The sequence below is a fragment of the Daphnia pulicaria genome, chromosome 2 (genome assembly GCF_021234035.1).
Source record: "Daphnia pulicaria isolate SC F1-1A chromosome 2, SC_F0-13Bv2, whole genome shotgun sequence".
In the NCBI taxonomy this organism is placed as follows: domain Eukaryota; kingdom Metazoa; phylum Arthropoda; class Branchiopoda; order Diplostraca; family Daphniidae; genus Daphnia; species Daphnia pulicaria.
Genome location: NC_060914.1, coordinates 9,788,725 through 9,807,653, shown reverse-complemented (window position 1 = coordinate 9,807,653; position 18,929 = coordinate 9,788,725). Strand labels below are relative to the sequence as shown.

At 39.1% G+C, this 18,929-nt stretch overlaps 7 protein-coding genes across 9 annotated transcripts in view; 4 read left to right on the top strand and 3 right to left on the bottom strand.

The window, feature by feature from the left end:
* The window catches only part of LOC124326455 (extensin-2-like), a 142,092-nt gene that overhangs the window by 99,470 nt on the left and 23,693 nt on the right, over positions 1-18,929 (bottom strand). The gene's annotated exons all lie outside the window — the stretch shown is intronic.
* LOC124326179 (phosphatidylinositol N-acetylglucosaminyltransferase subunit Q-like) lies at positions 3,251-5,356 on the top strand. Its single transcript, XM_046784867.1, has 6 exons — positions 3,251-3,988; positions 4,051-4,186; positions 4,250-4,394; positions 4,475-4,667; positions 4,739-4,853; positions 4,915-5,356. The coding sequence occupies exons 1-6, from the start codon at positions 3,299-3,301 to the stop codon at positions 5,094-5,096; spliced, it is 1,461 nt and encodes a 486-aa protein (XP_046640823.1). The 5' UTR covers positions 3,251-3,298; the 3' UTR covers positions 5,097-5,356.
* On the bottom strand, positions 6,106-11,720 carry LOC124326036 (golgin subfamily B member 1-like). The gene is made up of 17 exons (XM_046784610.1): positions 11,487-11,720; positions 11,244-11,374; positions 11,117-11,185; positions 10,945-11,057; positions 10,701-10,876; positions 10,520-10,634; positions 10,346-10,440; positions 9,910-10,278; positions 9,730-9,847; positions 9,417-9,665; positions 9,294-9,358; positions 9,000-9,218; positions 8,151-8,932; positions 7,725-8,093; positions 7,303-7,659; positions 6,951-7,244; positions 6,106-6,884 (listed from the first exon to the last, which is right to left on the bottom strand). The coding sequence occupies exons 1-17, from the start codon at positions 11,524-11,526 to the stop codon at positions 6,369-6,371; spliced, it is 4,077 nt and encodes a 1,358-aa protein (XP_046640566.1). The 5' UTR covers positions 11,527-11,720; the 3' UTR covers positions 6,106-6,368.
* On the top strand, positions 12,175-14,302 carry LOC124326263 (palmitoyltransferase ZDHHC6-like). Of its 2 annotated transcripts, none has more exons than XM_046784990.1 (10): positions 12,175-12,282; positions 12,348-12,490; positions 12,553-12,734; positions 12,802-12,886; positions 12,942-13,025; positions 13,081-13,160; positions 13,231-13,371; positions 13,434-13,649; positions 13,715-13,905; positions 13,975-14,302. In XM_046784990.1, exons 2-10 carry the CDS (start codon positions 12,445-12,447, stop codon positions 14,105-14,107), a joined length of 1,158 nt encoding a protein of 385 aa, XP_046640946.1. In that variant the 5' UTR covers positions 12,175-12,282; positions 12,348-12,444; the 3' UTR covers positions 14,108-14,302. The 2 variants fall into 2 exon arrangements, with proteins under 2 accessions (XP_046640946.1, XP_046640947.1); XM_046784991.1 differs by having other exon boundaries at positions 12,182-12,278.
* Positions 14,421-16,071, top strand: LOC124326384 (translation initiation factor eIF-2B subunit alpha-like). Its single transcript, XM_046785173.1, has 6 exons — positions 14,421-14,783; positions 14,843-14,950; positions 15,019-15,158; positions 15,223-15,600; positions 15,660-15,785; positions 15,846-16,071. Exons 1-6 carry the CDS (start codon positions 14,771-14,773, stop codon positions 16,002-16,004), a joined length of 924 nt encoding a protein of 307 aa, XP_046641129.1. The 5' UTR covers positions 14,421-14,770; the 3' UTR covers positions 16,005-16,071.
* On the top strand, positions 16,146-17,390 carry LOC124326490. Of its 2 annotated transcripts, XR_006915566.1 has the most exons (3): positions 16,146-16,428; positions 16,485-17,134; positions 17,211-17,390. XR_006915566.1 is itself a non-coding variant. In XM_046785370.1 (2 exons), the coding sequence occupies exons 1-2, from the start codon at positions 16,293-16,295 to the stop codon at positions 17,057-17,059; spliced, it is 711 nt and encodes a 236-aa protein (XP_046641326.1). In that variant the 5' UTR covers positions 16,146-16,292; the 3' UTR covers positions 17,060-17,390. The 2 variants fall into 2 exon arrangements, 1 of the variants encoding a protein (XP_046641326.1); XM_046785370.1 differs by having other exon boundaries at positions 16,485-17,390.
* Positions 17,148-18,908, bottom strand: LOC124326200 (target of rapamycin complex 2 subunit MAPKAP1-like). The gene is made up of 5 exons (XM_046784903.1): positions 18,764-18,908; positions 18,619-18,705; positions 17,962-18,547; positions 17,597-17,895; positions 17,148-17,536 (listed from the first exon to the last, which is right to left on the bottom strand). The coding sequence occupies exons 1-5, from the start codon at positions 18,801-18,803 to the stop codon at positions 17,199-17,201; spliced, it is 1,350 nt and encodes a 449-aa protein (XP_046640859.1). The 5' UTR covers positions 18,804-18,908; the 3' UTR covers positions 17,148-17,198.

Genomic DNA, 18,929 nt, shown 5'->3' with positions numbered 1-18,929 from the left:
GGATGGATCATCATATCCACACAAACCCCCGATAGATCTTATTCCAGACCGACCGGTCCTAAATGGGGCTGGCTGTGCTATTGGCTCGAGCAAAAGCACAATAATGTGTATTATAATATTAGACCCTTTCTTCTTCTTAGCTTTTTGTCTTTCACTCGTTAAAAATGTTTTTTCTTCTTCTTCTTGTTGGTGATGGCGAGCGGTGGTCAGACTTGACCCCAACTTTTTCTCTTTTGGGCCTTTCAATCATTATAAAAAACTGTGAAAAAAAGAAAATGTTGAAGGGCCTATGCGTTTTTATAGGCCGACCAAATCGTTAAGATGATTTCCCCCCTCCTTTTCGCCAGTTAATTGCCTACGGTCCTTTAATTTTCTTCCTGGTCAAAAAAATAAAATAAAATAAAAATACCAGATAATGAAAAAAACTGGGTCTCTGATATTTAGCCCAGACACGCCAAACATTCTTTTCGTTTTTTTCAAATGAATCGCGTCATCTTTTTAAAAATCAAAAATAATTTTACAAACAAAAATTTCGATTAGATTTTAAGAAATCCAAAGTACAGACGCGGATGAATATTCAAAGCACAAAAAAATAAAATAAAATAAAAGTCGAAAATTTTCTATCTAAGAAGAACATGTAGAAGCTGATTCGATGACGGATGACCCTGTCATTAGATGGAAAAAGAAGAAGGGGGTCTCACAAGAGTAGAGACTAGAGAGAGAGTCGAATCAATCGTAATATAACAACAGCAGCCAGGAACAACAACAACCCAACAACAACAGCCCGGATGATGATGATGATGAAACTTTGGTCTTTTTTCTTTCTTCTCTTCTATATTTTATCCATTTTCGTGATGTCCCTGTGTGTGTGTGTGGATTATTAAAGGAGCGCGCGCGCATTTCATATCATAAAATATATAAGAAAGGACGAGCCCCTGTATCGGCGGCCATGATCACGACCCAGGGGGAACACACACCGGCCATGTTGTTGCGCTCGGTTCGATCGAGGAAAAAAAGAGACAGGGGCCATCACGCCCGCACGACAAAACCATCAACTCCGCCCATTTTTTCTTCTTCTTCCTTCTCTGTTTATCTTTTTGAACCTAACATTTTATTGACATCATCTTTGATTCGATTTTCATCTCCACAAAAATTTCAGCGCGAAAATTCAAATCGCCATTTTTTTAAATTTTGTCAAATTTAAAAATCCCAAAAATGTTGCCGCCCTTTATTTTCAAAAAAATGATACACATAATGAGATTCCAATAAAGGGCAAGTTGAAATACATCCAGGGAGGAGTGCGCATAGGTAATTCAGAGACCCGAAAAGGTTGCTCACAGATATAAATGTATATATATATTCCCGATACTACTTGTTGGACTGAACACCTTATGTGTGTGTGCTGCGCCGCTAGAGCTCGCGGAGAGAGACATGTAATGGGTCAGTGGCGGCTGGCGAACCTCCTAGAAGAAGAAGAAGGAAGAAGAAAAAAGATGATGATGATGATGAAGAATGCTGGTAGCTGAAGGGCATACACCCATTTCGCCTTCCTATTTTTGTCGGGTGGGTGGGTTGGTTTGAGAGAGAGCGGGCGGCTGTATGCTGTGGCTTGCGCTCGATCTGATTAGCATAGATAATGCCAGGTTGACGCCGGTGCCGCCGCCGCCGCTGCTACGAGTCTCCTCTCGTGTACACACGTACACATTTTCCGCCGCGCGCATAATTCTGGAAATATTATTATATTAAAAAAAAAGCGTCGTGACACATAACACGAACGAATCCGCCTATAGCGCGCGAGCTGCACAGAGAGCGTGCCCGCGCTTCATTTGAATAACAATCAGTTTGAACTTCTTTTTTTTTTATCTTGGAGAACATTATAACAAAAGCGATTTAGGGAATTAAAGTCGGCGCAAAATATACTGTACTAGACTACCTGGGTTGGTCACTTGCGACATGTGTTTACGAGAGATGGCGTGATCATAGGGATAGTTTTGAATTGTATTTTTATTTACTGGACATCATCAACTCAATTTTATTTTTTATTTTATTTTTTTGTGTAACGAAAAGAAAAAAGAAAAAAAGAGACTTGGTATTATTTTTTTGGGTAATGGCGCCATGTCCGCCATCCATCAAAAAGTGGCGCGTAGATTTGAACGTGTCAGCGCCACCAGTCGCGCGGCAAAGTCATCAGCGCGCCATTGAAAATCAAGGGAATAAAACATCACCGGCGCTGGTGTATACTATCTAATATTGAAATGAGCTGCCGTGTACATTATATATCGATGAATAATGTTAAATTATTCCCTTTCGCACGTCCCGTCCCATCACAAAGACCTTCCGTAAAATGTTGAAATTATAACCACAAACTCGAATCAAAGGGGGGGATAATATTTTATGGACGATAAAATGGGCGCGCGGGCGCGTTATTCGAATTCGACTCAAGTTTTAAAGCGACTATTTAGCTTGCTATTTAGCCTCTAGAGGTGGAAACGGGACACTGGCAAAAGAGTTTGGCTCGTCGTATTATCTCTCTGTTAGGCTAATGGCTAATTATGCATATACTCTACGACGGGGCGAGGAGAGAGCCCGGGTCCTCCTCTTTTTAGTTTTCATCATCGAATTATTATTTTGGAATTCCCGCGCGTGTTTCAAATTCTGTCTGATGTTCTTTTTTTTTCTCCTTTTTGTGTGTGTCTAACTGGGACCCATCGTCTCATCATCATCGTCTGTGTGTGTGTGGCACTTCAAAAAGGGCGAGGCCGTATCGGAGATAGCGGGCTGCCCATTTGCATGTCCGTATGCAAATGGGGGCTCCGCAGAGAGAGAGAGAGAGGGGGGGGGGGGAAACGAGAGTATAAAGAGAGTATCAAAAGGTTTACCAAGCTCGGCTTTGACAGCCTCTCCGAATGCAGCAAGAAAAGAGGCCTTTTATAATTGAGATTACGCGGGCGGGCGGGCGGCATCCCGGGTCAAAGATTTTCCCTTTTCGGCCTTCTGGCGGGCGGCTCTTGTTGTGTGCACTGCCATAGAAGATCGTCATTTGCAACTCATTGACGGCTGCCACTTGGAATATTATTAGTTCACTGACAATGTGGAGAGGCAAGTCTTTGTGATGTCTCTGAAACCGACACTCGTATTCAAATCCTATAGGAGTGGAGTATAGTTACTAGTTAGTAGGTTTTTTTATTTTTCGAGTTGAACCATTTTTCAATCGATTTCGAATTTCTGACGTAATCGCTCGCACCATCTGACGGCGAGTGGATGAAATACTTTGGAAATTAACATATGACAGGCCAGCATGGAACAACAACAACAACACCGGCTGGATGATCATGGCCAGATTTTTGTCTATTTTCCGATTATTCCAACGAGGAAATCTGGGCTCATTTATGGTGTCGTGAAACCCAACGAGAGTTATTATAATTGCTTGAATGTGTACGTCGTTTCTTTCGAGGAAGATGCCGTTCACCAGTTTGAGCCGATCGGCACATGGAACACTGAAGATAATTCAAGTCGAAACAAATCTCCATGCTGGATTAATTTGATAACAGAAAATCACCACCCTAAAATAGAAAGTGCTGTTGTTGCTGGTGTTCATGTTCCCACGTCACAAGCTTTGTTGGTTCTCTACGATGAAAGTTTCCTGCAGTCTGAAATTTTGGAACGGAATGAAGACTGGAAGAATTCAAAGTGCCTTTGTGAACTAGGTAGTCTCCTTAGATTGAGTCACAACATTGGTGTCAAAGGGGAAGAAGTTAGCCACCAACAGATCACAGAATCTGTCTTCAACCACTCCAAGGTTGTCCTCCAGCTACGACAGAGAGCACTTCAATGGAGAGCCTGGAGATCATGTCGGTCAGAGTTGATCTCCACCAACCTATTGTTGATGATGCTCATCGACCTGTTTCTTGGGTTTTGCTTTGTCAGAATGTTTCATTCCCTTGGTGGAGCCAATGAAGTTTTGGAAATGTTTCTTGAATCAGTCAAAGTATTTTGATTTTGTTCTTTCTTGTTTTAGTTATTTATTTATGATGTCAAATTGATATGCAGGTTATTGCTGACAATCTTCAGCTGCTCATTGAATGGCTAATGGGTGTTCCTGTTGGACTGAAACTCAACAGACCTCTGTCCACTGTACTGGGCAAGTTCTTTCTCTACCATCTCTACTTGTGGAAAACATATATAGGTAACTATCGAAAGCAGTAAGACACAATATTAACACTATTTATATTTCTTTATTATCGAACAGATATCATCAAGCCTATTGTGTCTACCATCATATTTATTTCATCAACTGTTGGCCTAATTGGGCTTTCATTCCAGATGGCCCTTTTAAGTGACTTGATCACAATGGCCTCACTTCACTGTTACTGTTTCTATGTCTATGCAACCAGGTACTACCATTCCAGTTTTAAAATAGTTTGTGTTTTTTTTTTTAATAACCTATTTTTCATTTTGTGTCGATCAATTCTAGATTATACGGTATTACTCTCCACGGACTTGGGTCGACCCTGCGAATGTTTGGCGGACGTAAATGGAACCCATTGCGCTCACGATACGACTCGGGTGATTTTTCGTGGGATCAGCTCTGTGTCGGCATGTTCATCTTCTCAAGTTTGCTTCTACTTCTGCCAACCCTTCTAGTCTATTACGTCGTTTTTCTTGCGGTACGACATATTACCTTAGCATCGTACTGCAGTCTCATTATTCAATTAAATCCTTTTTAATGTAATTACAGTTGCGACTCTGTGTACTGTTTCTTCAAGGAACACTCAGACGACTTATTTGGATCATCAATAGTCTACCTAGTTATTCGTTGTTGCTCTGGATTCTCGGATCACCATCGTTGGCCGGTAAATCGAATTTTTTAAATATTTTTATTTGGTTATTAAACTTAACATCTTTCATTTACAGGCGACGTCCTATTCGAAGTAATTCCTGGCAGAGATTCCACACTGAAACTAGTCTGGACTAAGTTGCCGCTAATGGAAAGCATGCGGCGCTCGCTCAATCCATCTGCCCCGGAATACCCTGGTGTCAATTGGGCCAAGCGACTGAATGAAATGGTTTCAGGTGACTTGATTTATCCTATATAAGAAAATGTGCTCGAAACGAAAAAATACCAGAAAAGGATTTCCTCAAAAGACGTCGTGAGACTTGACCTAGAATTTATTTATGAAGAACGGTATTTCATTCTTGACTTGTTGTTGTTGTAACTTTTCTTTTCTATCTATCGCGGTAACAACAATAGGGAATGATATAGCATTCTTTAAAAATAGCTATGTTTAGCATTAAGCAAACATAATGGCTGGCCTTGTTTGTTTTAACAATTAATAAATCCATATGATCCCCATGAGTTTCAGTTTATCGTTAAAAAATTCGTCAAATATTAGCACTGGTGCTGTTGATTTCTGTGTTTCTTCTCGGCGTCGCCAAGTCCGTGTTAAGCTGCGTAGCTTTATCCTGTCTTATAGTGTTCACAATCGCAATTGTCTCATGCATCATTAAATTATCTGTGGAAGAGCCAGACAGTGATTGAGTCATGAAGTTCAATCAGAGGCTAGAGTTGTGCAATCGCTTTTACGTCAATCACACGGTAGCCAAGTCGTCCGTTTGTCAAGGAATTAATGTTTCAAGTATTGTTTACTATAGGGGAGCTTCTTCGGTAGCTAGGAAATGTCATTTTCTTATCGCGTTTTTCTGATGTGCTTAAACAACTGCGCGGGTGTGCTAAGTTTACAGACTGCGCTGTGTCCACGTACGCCGTCCGTCCCTTCTGTTCTAGAATCTCTACTCTCTAGCGACCTTTAATCTTCAGCAGCCACACCTGGCAGTGAAAAGTAAACAGGTGTTTTTTTTTAAGTTTTACGTAAATGTGTTCACAAGCAGCCTTGGATTTACTTACCTTTCAGTTTCTGTTTGCGCACGACTTTCCAAACATTGCCACCGTAATTGATGATCAGTAAATACCAGACGTATGTTAATCATACCTAATAAATATTTTAAACTAGAATCAATCGGCTAGGCATATAAGCCAAGTTCGTACCACTCAGCTTGAACCTACACAAGTACAAAACTGATTTTGAAAACGAATAAAAACGCAGATTTTTCAGTATCAGATTGTGTATGATTTACGCTCAGTTAATTTTCTTTTTCGTAGAACATCGAGTTTATTGTTATTCAGGTTTACTTAAAAAGATAAGAATTAAAATTGGCAGATGGATTATTTGTTTGTTGAAATAAGAGGTATGAGTGTGTGACAGACATGGAAGATAAATGAAAAACTGAACAGAAATTTTAAAAAAAGAATGGCGAATAGAAAAGACAACGGATTCCACTAATTTAAAAAAATAAGGGATTTTGTTATTTTAAGTGTGTCTCTGCAATGGAGTTGAAGTAAGGTTTTCAACACGGGACTTGGTTAGCAACTTGTTCTTCAGTACCATTTCATCGGAGACGGAAATATCAGATATGTCGTTGGGGAACAGCCCGCGATTGATGTTCTCTTTGTTGTTCTGCTTGGCATCATTGACACTTCGGGTCACGTTCAACTGCTTCGCTGCCGGGACGTTGAAAGTTTCCCGGCGACTGGAACTTGATCCAAAGTCGACATCAAATGCGTCGAAGTTGGCAGCAGCCTTCCGGCGGTTTTCCAACTGCTGCTGCTTCTCTCGCTCCATATCCACTCGTTCCTTTTCGACGTCATCCATCGACAAGAAGAATCCCGTGCCTGCATGAACCTGGGGACGCAATGGCTTGCGCTGCTGTCGAGCAGTTTCTTTTGTTTCGGCTGTTGGAGCAGGAGTGGCCGTAGGTTTAGCCCCACTTGACAGTTTGGGTGGTGCTTTGTTGACAACTGGAATCACCACAGGATTTTCCGGGACCTTAAATTTAAAGGTAAATTGTTATTTAAAATGCTCTATACTTCAGGAGTTCGGAGGAATTGTTACCTTGAAGGCTTCGGCAGGATCATATTTTTTCTGGCCAGTCAACTCCTTGACTCGGGCGTCGGCCTTTTGACGGGCCTTCTTTTCCTTCTCTAAGGCCAGGTTCTTGTCCGCTAGTTCTTTGCGGAGGTAAAAAATGTCTTGCTTGAGCTTTTCCAAGTGATGGATTTTCTGTTTGCTATTCTGGTGACCCAGAAGCTGGGTGTACTTGGAGGCGAGGGAAGCCATAGAGTTTTCAGCGAACAGAGCCTGGTTCAGTAGTGCCTTTTTCTCAGCTTCGTACATTTCAAGTTGATCCTGAGACAAAATTCAAATAACCACATGACTCAAACGAATAATTTATTGACTAACTTACTCTGAAAGGTTCGATACGGGCTTGAAGATCCGCATACTCCTTTTGAAGGAGAAGATAGGCTTCACGATCTTTACGAAGGGACTCTAATTCGCTATCGACCGGCTCTAGAGCATCGCGAACGGCTGTTAAGACCGCTTCTTCGTGATCGTGTTCCATCTGCTCTATCTGTCGCGAGGTTGACCAGCGAAACTCCATAAATGCGTTCTGAATTTCGACCAATTGAGCCTGAAGGTCTTGAATCTTGGCGCTGTTGATTTCCTCAATTTCACGAGTTTGAACTGACAGTTTCTCAACTAGCATTGCTCGCTCCTGGTCGTGCTGTTCACTCAGAGCAGCGAGTTGAGCTTCAGTCTGCACCTGAAATCCAGAGTAAAAATTTCTATGACAAAAAGTTACTCCAAAAGTAAGTATGTTGCACCAACCTGAAGCACAGCGATGTCGTCACGAGCTGCATCTCTTTCTTCGGCCACCCTTCCGATTTCTTCTTTCGCCTGATGAAGCTCGGCACGAATTTCTTGTAAGCGAGTCTCAAACTCTTCCACAGATTTTAGATTCTGTTCAGTAAGTTGGGACATGATGCTCGTTTCACGTTGAATCCATTCGTCAGCCGTCTCCTTCTCACGACGGCGAAGAGTTTCACCAAGGTGTGTGATCTCGTTTTCTTTAAACTGAATCGTGTGAGACATTTTCTCGACTTCTGCTTTATGCTGCGTCTCTTTAGCTTCTGCGGCAGCCAGAACAGCTTGAAATTCCAAACGAAGGTAGTCTAAACTTTGCTGCAGCTCTTGACCCTGAAAAATTAAAAGAACATGAGAGATGTCATCAAAATAAGTTAGAATTTTTTTTACATTGTCCATGGCTTCTTCGTAGTTTTTGTTGAGTACTTCAATAACACCTTCGTGATGTTTCGTGATTACAGCAATCTTTTCTTCGTAACTGTTTCTTGAATCTGCAAGCTCCTTGGCATGCGCCTGTGCAAGATCCTCCTTTTCTGTTGCCAATTTTCGTTCAAGTGCATTAAAAGTCATGCGGAACTCGTCCTGCAATTCCTGGAGCTCTACTGAACTGCGGCTTTGCAAATCCTCAATTGCTTTTAGGTGACTGATAGACAACTGTTCGCTTTCAACGTGGAATTGATCTACTTTGACGGCGATAACCTTTTCATAATCCCTGTGGAGGCTTTGGACTTCTTGACAATGTTGGCTGGAAATTTTGTCTAATTGGTCTTGGTGCATCACACTAGCCTCTTCAAGTTGTTTTTCTTTCTCCGCCAACTGTTTCTGCAAACTCTCTTCAGTCAAGGACAATTTGCTGACCAACTGCGCGATGTGCTCCTCCTTGTTGGTAGAATCTGTACGAATGGCTTCGATGGCATCTTCGTAGGATTTGATCAGTGATGTCTTTTCTTGTTCGACTTGAGCTTTCACCTGCACCAATTCAATCTCCGTCTTTTCTTCAGACAACTGTCGCTCTTTCTCGACACGAACGATATCTTCGACCAACTTATTATTACTCTCGCGAAGCAAATTGATATCCAGCTCGAGCCTTTCGACAGCAGCTTTCATTTCGTTGGTGACTTTCTCAATTTCAGCTTCTTTTTCATGCAAAATCTTCTCAACCAATGCCCGGCCTGTTTGGTAAATTTAAGCAAAATTTAAATTACTGCGTTCAAATAAGAAAGAAACTGACATTCCTACCTTCAAGAATGTCATTCTTTTCACGATCCAAATTCTCGAGCGCAGCTTCGTGTAGTTCATGATAATTGCTCAGCTGGATCTTGTGATTGGATTCCAGAGTAGCCACCTGGTTAACGTGGTCTGCATTTGATTGGTTAAGTTTAGATTCCAAAGTTTTACGCTGCTGCTCAAAATCGGACTCTTTCTCTTCAAGGCGTCGATCAAAATCAGCTTTAAGTTCTGTAAAATAAGATACACAAATCAAATTAGACAGACTTAGACTTTAGAGACATTTTTGATGAGCATTTTCATTACCTAGTTCCAGGTTTTCTCTTTGCTGACTCATTTGCCACATCAGAATTTCCTTTTCTGTTTGGTTACTGTAAACAGAACTTGATTAGGATTAACATTCAACTATACTTGTTACAATGGACATACTTATCATTTAATCTCTTGAGTTGTTCTTCATACTGAACGCAAGAAATAGAATGGGCTTTATGGGCTTCTTCAAACTCGGCTTGTTGGGCTAGCAGTTGCTGTGTAAGTTCAAGGTGTTTGCTTTCTAGTGTGGTCAATTTCGCTTCGTAGTCTAAACGGAGTTTTTCGTCTGCGATCCGGCGTTGTTCCTCAAAACGCACTTGACATTCAGCGATATCCAACTCCAGGGATCGTTTCATAGAAAGAAATCTAATAACAGGAGAAAGTTAGTCTCTGAATTAAATTACACGCAATTAAGAATTATGCCTATTACTTTTCTTCCGCTTGTGCACGACTAGTTTCCCGTTTCTCTTCAGCAACATCTAGCTGCGTTTTCAGCGTTTCAATTTCATCAAGTTTAGTTTCAAGAGTGACACCGATTTCTTCGCATTCTATTTTAAGATTTTTTAAATTAATATCAGTCAGTTTATAAGTTATTATTTACCATGCTTACTTTGGTGAAGACGTGAGCGTTCCATTTCCAACTGATCACTTGAAAGTTCAAGTTGAGATAATTGCTCCTGATGAGCTGATTGGATTTCACTAATTCGAGCAGCATGCTCACTCACAAGTCGGGCTAGAGTAGCTGAATTGTTCTGATTCAGCTCATCGATTTGCCTTCCGTATTCGAATTTGACTTGTTCGCTTTCTGCGTCGTGTTCAGCTCCAAGTTGCTGTAAGTTGTTCTCCAGCTGTTGAATTTGATCTCGACTGGCTGATAGAATCTCCTCTAATTCAGTTTTATGTTGAACGTTCTTAGCTTCCAGCTCTTTTTCATGCGACTCTTTCACTGAATCTATTTCTTTCACAAGCTCCACCCTAACTGTTACCAAGCAAAAAATAAATAAATAAATAAGAATATTCTAAAAAGGATATTGAGCAATTCTTACTGTTTTCAAGATTTTCCAATTTGAGGCCAAATTCAGAAATTTGTAGTTCCATCTCCTTCTTGTCATCGGTAGCCAATTTTAAAGTTGCTTCCAACCTACAAATATATGACTGTTTTAACAGAATCGAGAAAGAAAAAGAAAACAAAATATGTGATAAACAGGATCTCATATTACTCGTATCGCAGGGTTTCTTCTTTTTCGAAAACTGATTTCAGTTCTTCGATTTGGCTAATGACCCGTGCAACTTCAATTTCCTTCAGCTCCAAGTCTGCTAAGGCATTGTCGCGCTCTGCCAAATAATAAAACAACAAAAATTGTAAAGCTTTGATGTTTTTAATAATTACTTTATAGTTACCATCTTCGAGGGTTGACTTTTCCTCTTCCAGGTGTCTGACACTTTCAAGCTTTGATCTTAGTTCTTGAATAGTCGTGTTCAGTATTAAAATTTCACCCAAATGATCACCCTGGGCTTGCTGGGCAGGTTCAGGTTCAGGTTCCTTGTTTTCCTTATTTTCATTGTGGGTGGCAGCACTGCGGAAGGAAACATTTTTAAAATCAGATACAATCAAAAATACTACTTATCACCAAAATTTACTAACTGGATTGGATGATTTCTTCTTCGTAAGAGTTGGTTTCTTTCCATGGTTATATTTCTAAGTTCTTTTTCCAGGTCTGCAATCTGTTTATTACAGTGTGTATGATCTTTCTTCACCTAGAAATTTTTTCAAATGAAAAAGCTTGTATACTATTCAAAGGGATAAAAAAACATACCTGTACAGACTTGGAGGTGGCTGTCGAGTCTGTGGAACCAATTGATGAAGAAGAGTGGGATCGTGTCATCTAGAAGAGAATGAAAATCATAAGTTCACGAAGTATATAACAGACAAAGATTTTTTACCATTGGATCTTGAGGTGGTAGTAAGTGATTAGGTGTTGAATTCTGGGGAAATCTGTCTCCTTTCGGGAAACTGATTACTCCAGTTCCAAATGGATGTTTTGGATCATAAGCAGTTGGAGGAGGACCACAAACTAATAAGACATGAAAACATAGTTAGAAGGTAACCAATTGAAGATACAATCAAATTTCAGTTAAGAATACAAATTTGTAGGGAAAAAAAACAAGTAGGTACTGTTGACTTACCCTTATCAGGTTCAAAACGTTTCGCCTTAGAAAAAGACATTTTAAAATTATACTCTACTGACGGATCTCAGAACAGAAGTCGATTATATAATAAAGAAAATGAAGAGTGATTGACAAGGCTACTGTAAAACTAATGTCATCCGCCTAAATCGACTCGAAAGGGACTGAAGTGAAAAATCTGAAGGGGAGAATACTTTGAATTGTAACCGTCGTTGTTGTAACCGTTGGGGAGATTTTAAAGCGCGGGGGATTTGTTAACATCTCAAAAAAGGGCAGGGGAACCAATCGGAGAGTGGCAAAAAGTATCACTAAACCCTCTAGCGGCTAAAATTAGAAAAGCATTTAAATCTTTGATATTTGTTTTGTTTGTTAAATTTCGTTTTAATATATTTTAAGACACAAATTTTTATTCCGTTTGCTGCTCTATCCTGATGAAAAAAAAAATAAGCCTTAAAACGTCACGGGCTAGCAAGTTACAATTATTCCAAAAACTTTGAATTTGGCTTGGGTCATTGTTCCAATCTCTACTAGACTACTACTTCCAATAAAATTCGAATTTCATTTAATCTAGCCTGATTAAAATATTACGTGCAATTTATTTTATGAGTTTTCATTTCTCCTTGAATATTATAAAATCAACTAATGAGTTAGTACGGCAAACCGAACATAGCAACAACGCAAAATTGCAAAACCGCTGTTTAGCATTTGGCATTGGCAGTAAGCAGTATTATTGACGTCTGCTTGAATGTTTATTTTTGAGTTTGTCTTTGTCATTTAAGGCCTCCTCATTTTGCAAGTGACAAAACTTTACAATTCTAAATTTTTGGTCATAAAATCTCTAATTACAATTTTCTTGTTTAGTGATCCTTCCTGTGAATTTTTGGTAGCCCTTAGCAACAACTCCTGTGAAGTTTTACATAGGTTACTTGAGTGAAGTAACAACTGAGTTGAGTGTGTCATGGGCTGGAGTAACGTAATTCACATAGGACCGCTTTTTACTATCGGTAGAACTTCTGTTGAGGATCAATAAGCTTTACTGTTGTTTTTATAACCATTTCTCTCACAGGTGTAATTAAATCTATTGTTTGGTCAACAATTCATTGCAACTCCATGTGGTGGCCTCCTTACCACTCTTGGCCTGGATTTATAAATGCTGCTATTTTTCTCTCATTAAGTGCATCAACATTCTACAATTTTCTATATTCACTACATGTTGGTCCAGGATACTTACCTCTAAACTGGAAACCGGTAAAATTTGTTTAGTTTGAATAGGTTTAACAGTTTTAAGATCAACTAACACATTGTACTTATTTAGACCAGGGAAGAGGATACTCAGTTTTTACAGTACTGCACTGTGTGCCAAGGATACAAAGCACCAAGATCTCATCACTGTAGAAAATGTATCCCAATAAAAATAATTACTCTTCTGTTTGATGACAAATTCCTCTTTCACAGGCAATAGATGTATTATGAAACGTGATCATCACTGCATATTTATAAATAACTGCCTTGGACATTTCAATCACACCAACTTTCTTGGTAATAATACCTAATCATTCATATTATGTTTCATAAATCACCATTGTTTCGTTAGCATTCCTCATTTCCGCGGTTATTGGATGCGCCCAAGCCATCGTAATAATTTCATGCACCATGTACAGAGCTCTTCACCCGGTTGGCTAAATCTAAAATTTGTATGCTTGTTACAAACAATTTAAAAACGAATCATATTGCTTAAAAATAGACATTTGATTACTACGACCATTCAAATCTACGAGAAGTGCCTTTTATAATATTGGGACTATGGCCTTTTGTGATGAGTCTGATTTCCTTAGGATTAGCAGCCGGAGTAGTGTTTGCTGTTGGTTTTCTATTTTTTATCCAGGTTTGAATTTCTTTGGATTATATGTTCTTTATTTAACCTTAAAGTGATTGATTCTTTCATAGATGAAAGTGGTTTTAAGAAATCAAACAGGCATTGAAGACTGGGTTCATGAAAAAGCTGTTTATCGTCGAGAAGGAACCGATGAACCCTCTTTCATTCACCCCTACAATTTAGGATGGCGAAAGAATCTGGTTGAAGTAATAAATTTCTCTTTCCAGCCTAAAGGTGATGGCATCGAGTGGAAAGTCCGGGACAATTGCCATCCATACGCTTTCACGGTATAATCCTATGCATAGTTCTATAGATTTTCTACCTTTTATGGCTATTTATTCATTTTTGACAGATTGAACAAATTGAACAGAAAAAGATTAAAAGGGAACGCTGCGTAGAATACGTAGTAGAGAAAGCATACAGTGGAAGGTGGTTCCCTATTATTAGTTTCGGCATTATGGTTTGTCTTCAGCCACCATACACCGACGAGACACGCATCTCTCTGCAGATTGGAGATAAGGTGGCGGTTACTCGATGGAAAAAGTATGATAAAAACAACTTCCAACAAGAAATTTTTGCCTTTCAAAACTTTTATAATTGTCCTTTAATCAGATATTGGCTTTACGGCGAAATTCAAGAAAGGGGTCAAGTTCAAATGAATCCAACTGAGCGCCGAGCACTGCGCGGTTGGTTTCCTCGTACATCCTGCTCTCCTTCCTATGTGGAATATGAAAAAGAGGAATGATTGTTTAAATTAGTTTAATTGAATGGATAAGACAACAAAAAGTTCCAATAATCTTACTTGTATTTACACACCACTTTGTTTTGAAGCAAAGCACCTAAAATTGCACCTTGTCTAAAATGTTTCGGGTGGTTTTCATCTGACAAATTCACAAAATCTTGAAATAAACTATGGTTAAAAAAATTTAAAAAAAAATGCAAAATGAACGTTTATTTCACTTTCGACAGATATCTCGTGCGCCGTGCGGTCGTCGGTCGTGCTACCGGTGCTACCCTACCCCTACCTGTGTGCATGCACGATGAAGAATGGCAACGTTGACGACGACATTTTTGTTTTTAACGCGGAATGTGAAAAGAATAGAACGACTTAAGTATTCTTCTTTCATCAAACGATAACAGCAGTTTATGAATGTTTGCGGTTGCGGGTGACATAATGGACATATCAATCTCGGCAGATCCTTCCCTGGGACTAATCGGTGAGGGCCAATCAGAAACAAGTATAGTACTCAAGTGTTTTGACTGACTGGAGTGTTGACTTTTCATTGTGTCGTCTGCTGCTGGAACGGTGGCAAGCTGGCAAGCTGCTGTGCTGCTCTTCTAGCTGAAACTCCAAGTTAAGTAGAGAGGAAAAAAGTTTACTAGTGCGCAAAAAAGATATAAGTATAAAATGGAAAATACAAGTAGGTTTAGTTATTAAATAATGTTAATAAAAAAACTAATGTAATCAATGTGCTTTTAGGAAATGTATTGGATTTTTTCCAAAAAATTGTGAAAGAAGAGCCGGATGTTTCAGCAGCTGTTGCAGCTATCCGCACATTAATGAATATATTGGAAAACTTTGGTGATGGTTAGTAAAAACAAAATAATATCTATTAACATAATCATTATCAACATTAAAGACTATCATATTCACAGGTGAAACTCTTCGTGGATTGTCGGAAGAACTGAGAAAAGCAACAGAAGAAATGAAGAAAGCTGAATGCTCAATTACATCAGTTCAATCAGGCTGTGAACTGTTTCAACGGTTTATCACACTTACTTCTCTTGAACAATCAGTATGTTGTCTATAAATATGAATCATAAATTTTTAATAGATTTAAAATAAAACATTCTTTTTAGAATTTCAAAGATTGCAAGGAGATTATGAAGAAACGAGGAGAAATTTTTCTAAGGAAATTACAAGAGGCTAGACCTAAAATTGCAAGACTAGGGGCTCCTTTTATTCTTGATGGACACAAAATCCTCACTCACTCCAAATCAAGAGTGGTTCTACAAACACTAGTTGAAGCAGCTGTTATATCCAAAAAACGTTTCCATGTTTTCATCACTGAATCTCACCCGGATCTAAGTGGTGTCGCTATGAGAGACGAGCTATTGAAACACAATATTGGTTCGACTCTCATTTTGGATTCGGCCATGGGTTATGTCATGGAATCAGTGGATTTAGTGCTTGTTGGAGCTGAAGGTGTTGTTGAAAGCGGAGGCATTATCAATAAGGTACGGATAAAATATATTTATTTGACTATTTAAAAAAATTGAAAAATTTATTGAAATAGATTGGAACATATACTATGGCGCTGTGTGCCAAGGAAATGCACAAACCCTTTTACGTTCTCGCTGAGAGCTTCAAATTTGTCCGTCTCTACCCGCTGAACCAACGCGATTTACCCCAAGAACTGAAAGTATGTTAAATTTTTTAACCAATTTTCCATAATGCTGAAACTTGTGTTGAATTTTTTTAGTTCTCGTCAACTATTATTGAATCCAATCATTCTAATCTTCTCGATCAGCATCCTCAAGTTGATTACACGCCACCAGGATATTTGACTTTGCTTTTCACAGATTTGGGAATTCTCACTCCATCAGCCGTCAGTGATGAATTAATTAAACTTTATCTATGAAAGAGAGTCGTCTAAATATAAAAACATCGATAAATGTGTAAATAAAATACACGTTCATGTCACTTTTTTTGTGATAATAGACATTTTCCTGCGCGTGTGAGAATAAAAAATATAACATGCAGTAAGGTCATCAGTCGCAAGGTGGCGTTTCGAACGATGCACTTCAAATTGGAAACCGTTGAAGTTGTTAGCGTTGGTGCTAATTTAGTTCTAACTTTTTAACAATCAAAATTAGAGAATAATAACAAAGTTTAATTGAGACAACTACAGAAAACTGTGAGGAAAAAGATGTTAAATGAGCCAAATAAAGACCACATTCCGGAGAAATTTCCAAGAGAAAGAAACAACATTGATGACTTCATAAAGAGGAGACCAAGTCTTAACAGAAGTATTACTGGTGGTGGTTCTGGTTCAACTTTTCGAGGTAATGAAATGTTGTGGATATTGTTTGTCAATTTGTTCACTATGAAGTTTTTACAGCTGCTTGTGCTGCGGTAGACTCATCCCTACCTCCTTCTGGGAAGAAACATAAAATAACAGAACTATGTCTGAATCATACCCTGAAGGAAATGAAGTTTAATGCCTTAGAAAAAGAGCAAGATGCTGTTGCTGCCTATTCAGAAAGGCTACGGGATAACATTGAAGACATTCTAAACAAAGTTCTAGTTTCTACTGGAGATAAAGCTCATCAGAAATTTGAGAAACGAACAAGATCAGCCACAAAACAACTGAAGAATGAGAAGTTGCTGTGGAATGAAGAATACAAAAAGAGAAGAGAAGCCTATTTAGATGCAAAGAGTAAGCTTAAAGATGTCTTGAAGGGAAGAGTGCAAATTGAAACAGGCCGATTGAAATCTGAAGATGTAAAGTTTCTAAAGAGCTTACCAGATTTTGCAGCAGTCAACAAGAAAATTGTTTCATATCAAACACGCCACTACATAGGACTCGTACACCTGGAAAAAAATTCCCAACAACTACATCGGTCCTTATCAACGGTTGAGCGTCAACTAGACGAAGTTCAGAGCATGATAGTTCCAACTTTTCAATGGACATAGGACCTTCTCCCATTCCTTTCTGGATAACGACGTCTACAATAATCCTTTCTTCCGCTACATAATCCGCTATACTTTGTAAAAATTGACATTTCGCATTTTAAGGTTTATTAAACAAACAATTGAATTATTAAAATTTCTTTTAACGAATCAGGCTGGCTTTCTTGTTGACGTATGACATGTGATGGAGGTACTCCTGGCGGTAAAGTCCTCCCCGGATTTCTAATATGAATTTTAACTTCGCCACAACTTGTTCGATGGTCTTCGAGTCACACTCAATTCGCAAACGCCTCCATTTTCTTTTATCTGTGTCGTAATACATAATAGCAACTGATGCTGGCAATGTTTGCATAGGAACACAATCTACGATCACTTCAATAGGTAAACGGGTTGGTTTGAGATTGGGCCTTGACCACAGTAAAGTTGTTACAGACCGACTAGTTGGGCAAGGCTTGATCTCCACTTGGTCCCACGAAATTCCTGTGCGAAACGTTATTATTGGATTTGACATGGATAATTTATAACATTTTATTTATTTACCCAAAGTTATTTCCGTGTTTGGCCGAACTTTGTGTAGCAAAAATCCTTTGAACGAATGGTAGTCGGTAGATTCCAGAACAGCCCCACGCTCTTCTGGTTTCTCAGTGTTGAGTTGATCAACTGTTTTATTAGTCTCGACGTCTTTCTTCGCCTCCTTTGGGGGATTGGCAGAGCGAACCAAAGCCAGGGAGGTGAATCCAAACTTCCCAACAACTTCTTTAGGTTCTAGGCAAGGGAAATCGGCATCTGGACTTCCGTCGTCTTCGGCAATGAATAGTGCGTAATTATCCACAGATCCACTAATTGTAAAATATATACTGAACTTAATTAATCTAATTTTTCAGGGGCAAAATTTTAATGTTTACGTTAAAGGAGGTTCTCTTTTTTCGTGGCTGTATTTGTAACAAACAAGGCCGATAAGTTCAGAAACCTTTGCCGAAGCCACAACACAAACGGTCATAGGAAAGTTGCGGTCTTCAGCACTTTGCATGCTTAAAAATATCCTTATTGTTCTTGTGGGTGCTCTCAATTGAGAATTCCCATCAAATTTTGCATACTCAATGAATGGCGAATCGGGATCCGAGGCGTGCTCAGCCATAAGTTTAGAAAGGGCAGATTTGGAATTCTGAGCAACCACTTCCTTCTTTTGAAACATCTTGGTCTTTTCACCTTGATCTAGATTGGTCAAATCTGGCTCTTTCCATCTAATGGTACTGATCATGGCGGCTGCTTGCTGTTCTTTCCTCATCTTCTCAAGCCTCACCACTGTGTTAAGCCTTCTCCTCCGAGTTCCAAAGTCATCATTACCATTTCCTAGAGATCTTGTGTGAATTCGTCCATCATCATCAAACTCTTCTTCTGAATCATCTAAATTTCCAAACCACTGTTTTTTACCCTCTTCTCTGATCTTCTTTGGTATATCAGCGTTCTGCAATATCATTTCGCACATGCCTGAATGGAGAGAAACAATGCAATCAGCACTATAGAAAATCAAATGTTCCAAAGAGAATAAAGTAACTCACCAGTATCATCTGAGTACAAGAATGAGTTTCTTACATGGGAAAGAATCCAATATTTGTTGTCATAAAACGCCATAATACTCTGTTGACCTAGAACCCAAATTCGATTTCGATTTGTACGCGCACCAATGAAGTAAGTATATCGTACTTTCGGATAGCGTAGCACTTAGATAATGTGTATAAAACATTGAAGCATTCTGTATTTTTCTTTTTTCATAGAGAAAGGAGACCAAACACCCAACTCTTGCTCTAATGTTATTGTTTTGCCTTTTTAGGGATTTAGTTTTAGGTTGTTTGACATTTTGATTGAGCTT

Bases quoted from the DNA above. Each gene is read 5' to 3' on its own strand.
- LOC124326179 (XM_046784867.1), top strand. From the start codon at position 3,299: ATGGAACAACAACAACAACACCGGCTGGATGATCATGGCCAGATTTTT. The intron at 3,989-4,050 runs GTATTTTGATTT...ATTGATATGCAG, and splicing joins TGTTTCTTGAATCAGTCAAA to GTTATTGCTGACAATCTTCA. The intron at 4,395-4,474 runs GTACTACCATTC...GATCAATTCTAG, and splicing joins TTCTATGTCTATGCAACCAG to ATTATACGGTATTACTCTCC.
- LOC124326036 (XM_046784610.1), bottom strand. From the start codon at position 11,526: ATGTCTTTTTCTAAGGCGAAACGTTTTGAACCTGATAAGG. The intron at 8,094-8,150 runs GTAAAAAAAATT...TTAATTTTTCAG, and splicing joins ACGAAGAAGCCATGGACAAT to GGTCAAGAGCTGCAGCAAAG. The intron at 7,245-7,302 runs GTAAGTTAGTCA...ATTTTGTCTCAG, and splicing joins CCCGTATCGAACCTTTCAGA to GATCAACTTGAAATGTACGA.
- LOC124326263 (XM_046784990.1), top strand. From the start codon at position 12,445: ATGGGCTGGAGTAACGTAATTCACATAGGACCGCTTTTTACTATCG. The intron at 12,735-12,801 runs GTAAAATTTGTT...GTACTTATTTAG, and splicing joins TACCTCTAAACTGGAAACCG to ACCAGGGAAGAGGATACTCA. The intron at 13,650-13,714 runs GTATAATCCTAT...CATTTTTGACAG, and splicing joins GCCATCCATACGCTTTCACG to ATTGAACAAATTGAACAGAA.
- LOC124326384 (XM_046785173.1), top strand. The intron at 15,159-15,222 runs GTATGTTGTCTA...CATTCTTTTTAG, and splicing joins TTACTTCTCTTGAACAATCA to AATTTCAAAGATTGCAAGGA. The intron at 15,786-15,845 runs GTATGTTAAATT...GAATTTTTTTAG, and splicing joins ATTTACCCCAAGAACTGAAA to TTCTCGTCAACTATTATTGA.
- LOC124326490 (XM_046785370.1), top strand. From the start codon at position 16,293: ATGTTAAATGAGCCAAATAAAGACCACATTCCGGAGAAATTTCCAAGA. The intron at 16,429-16,484 runs GTAATGAAATGT...AAGTTTTTACAG, and splicing joins TTCTGGTTCAACTTTTCGAG to CTGCTTGTGCTGCGGTAGAC.
- LOC124326200 (XM_046784903.1), bottom strand. From the start codon at position 18,803: ATGTTTTATACACATTATCTAAGTGCTACGCTATCCGAAA. The intron at 18,548-18,618 runs GTGAGTTACTTT...CTCTCCATTCAG, and splicing joins CTTGTACTCAGATGATACTG to GCATGTGCGAAATGATATTG. The intron at 17,896-17,961 runs GTAAACATTAAA...TTTTACAATTAG, and splicing joins AAAAGAGAACCTCCTTTAAC to TGGATCTGTGGATAATTACG.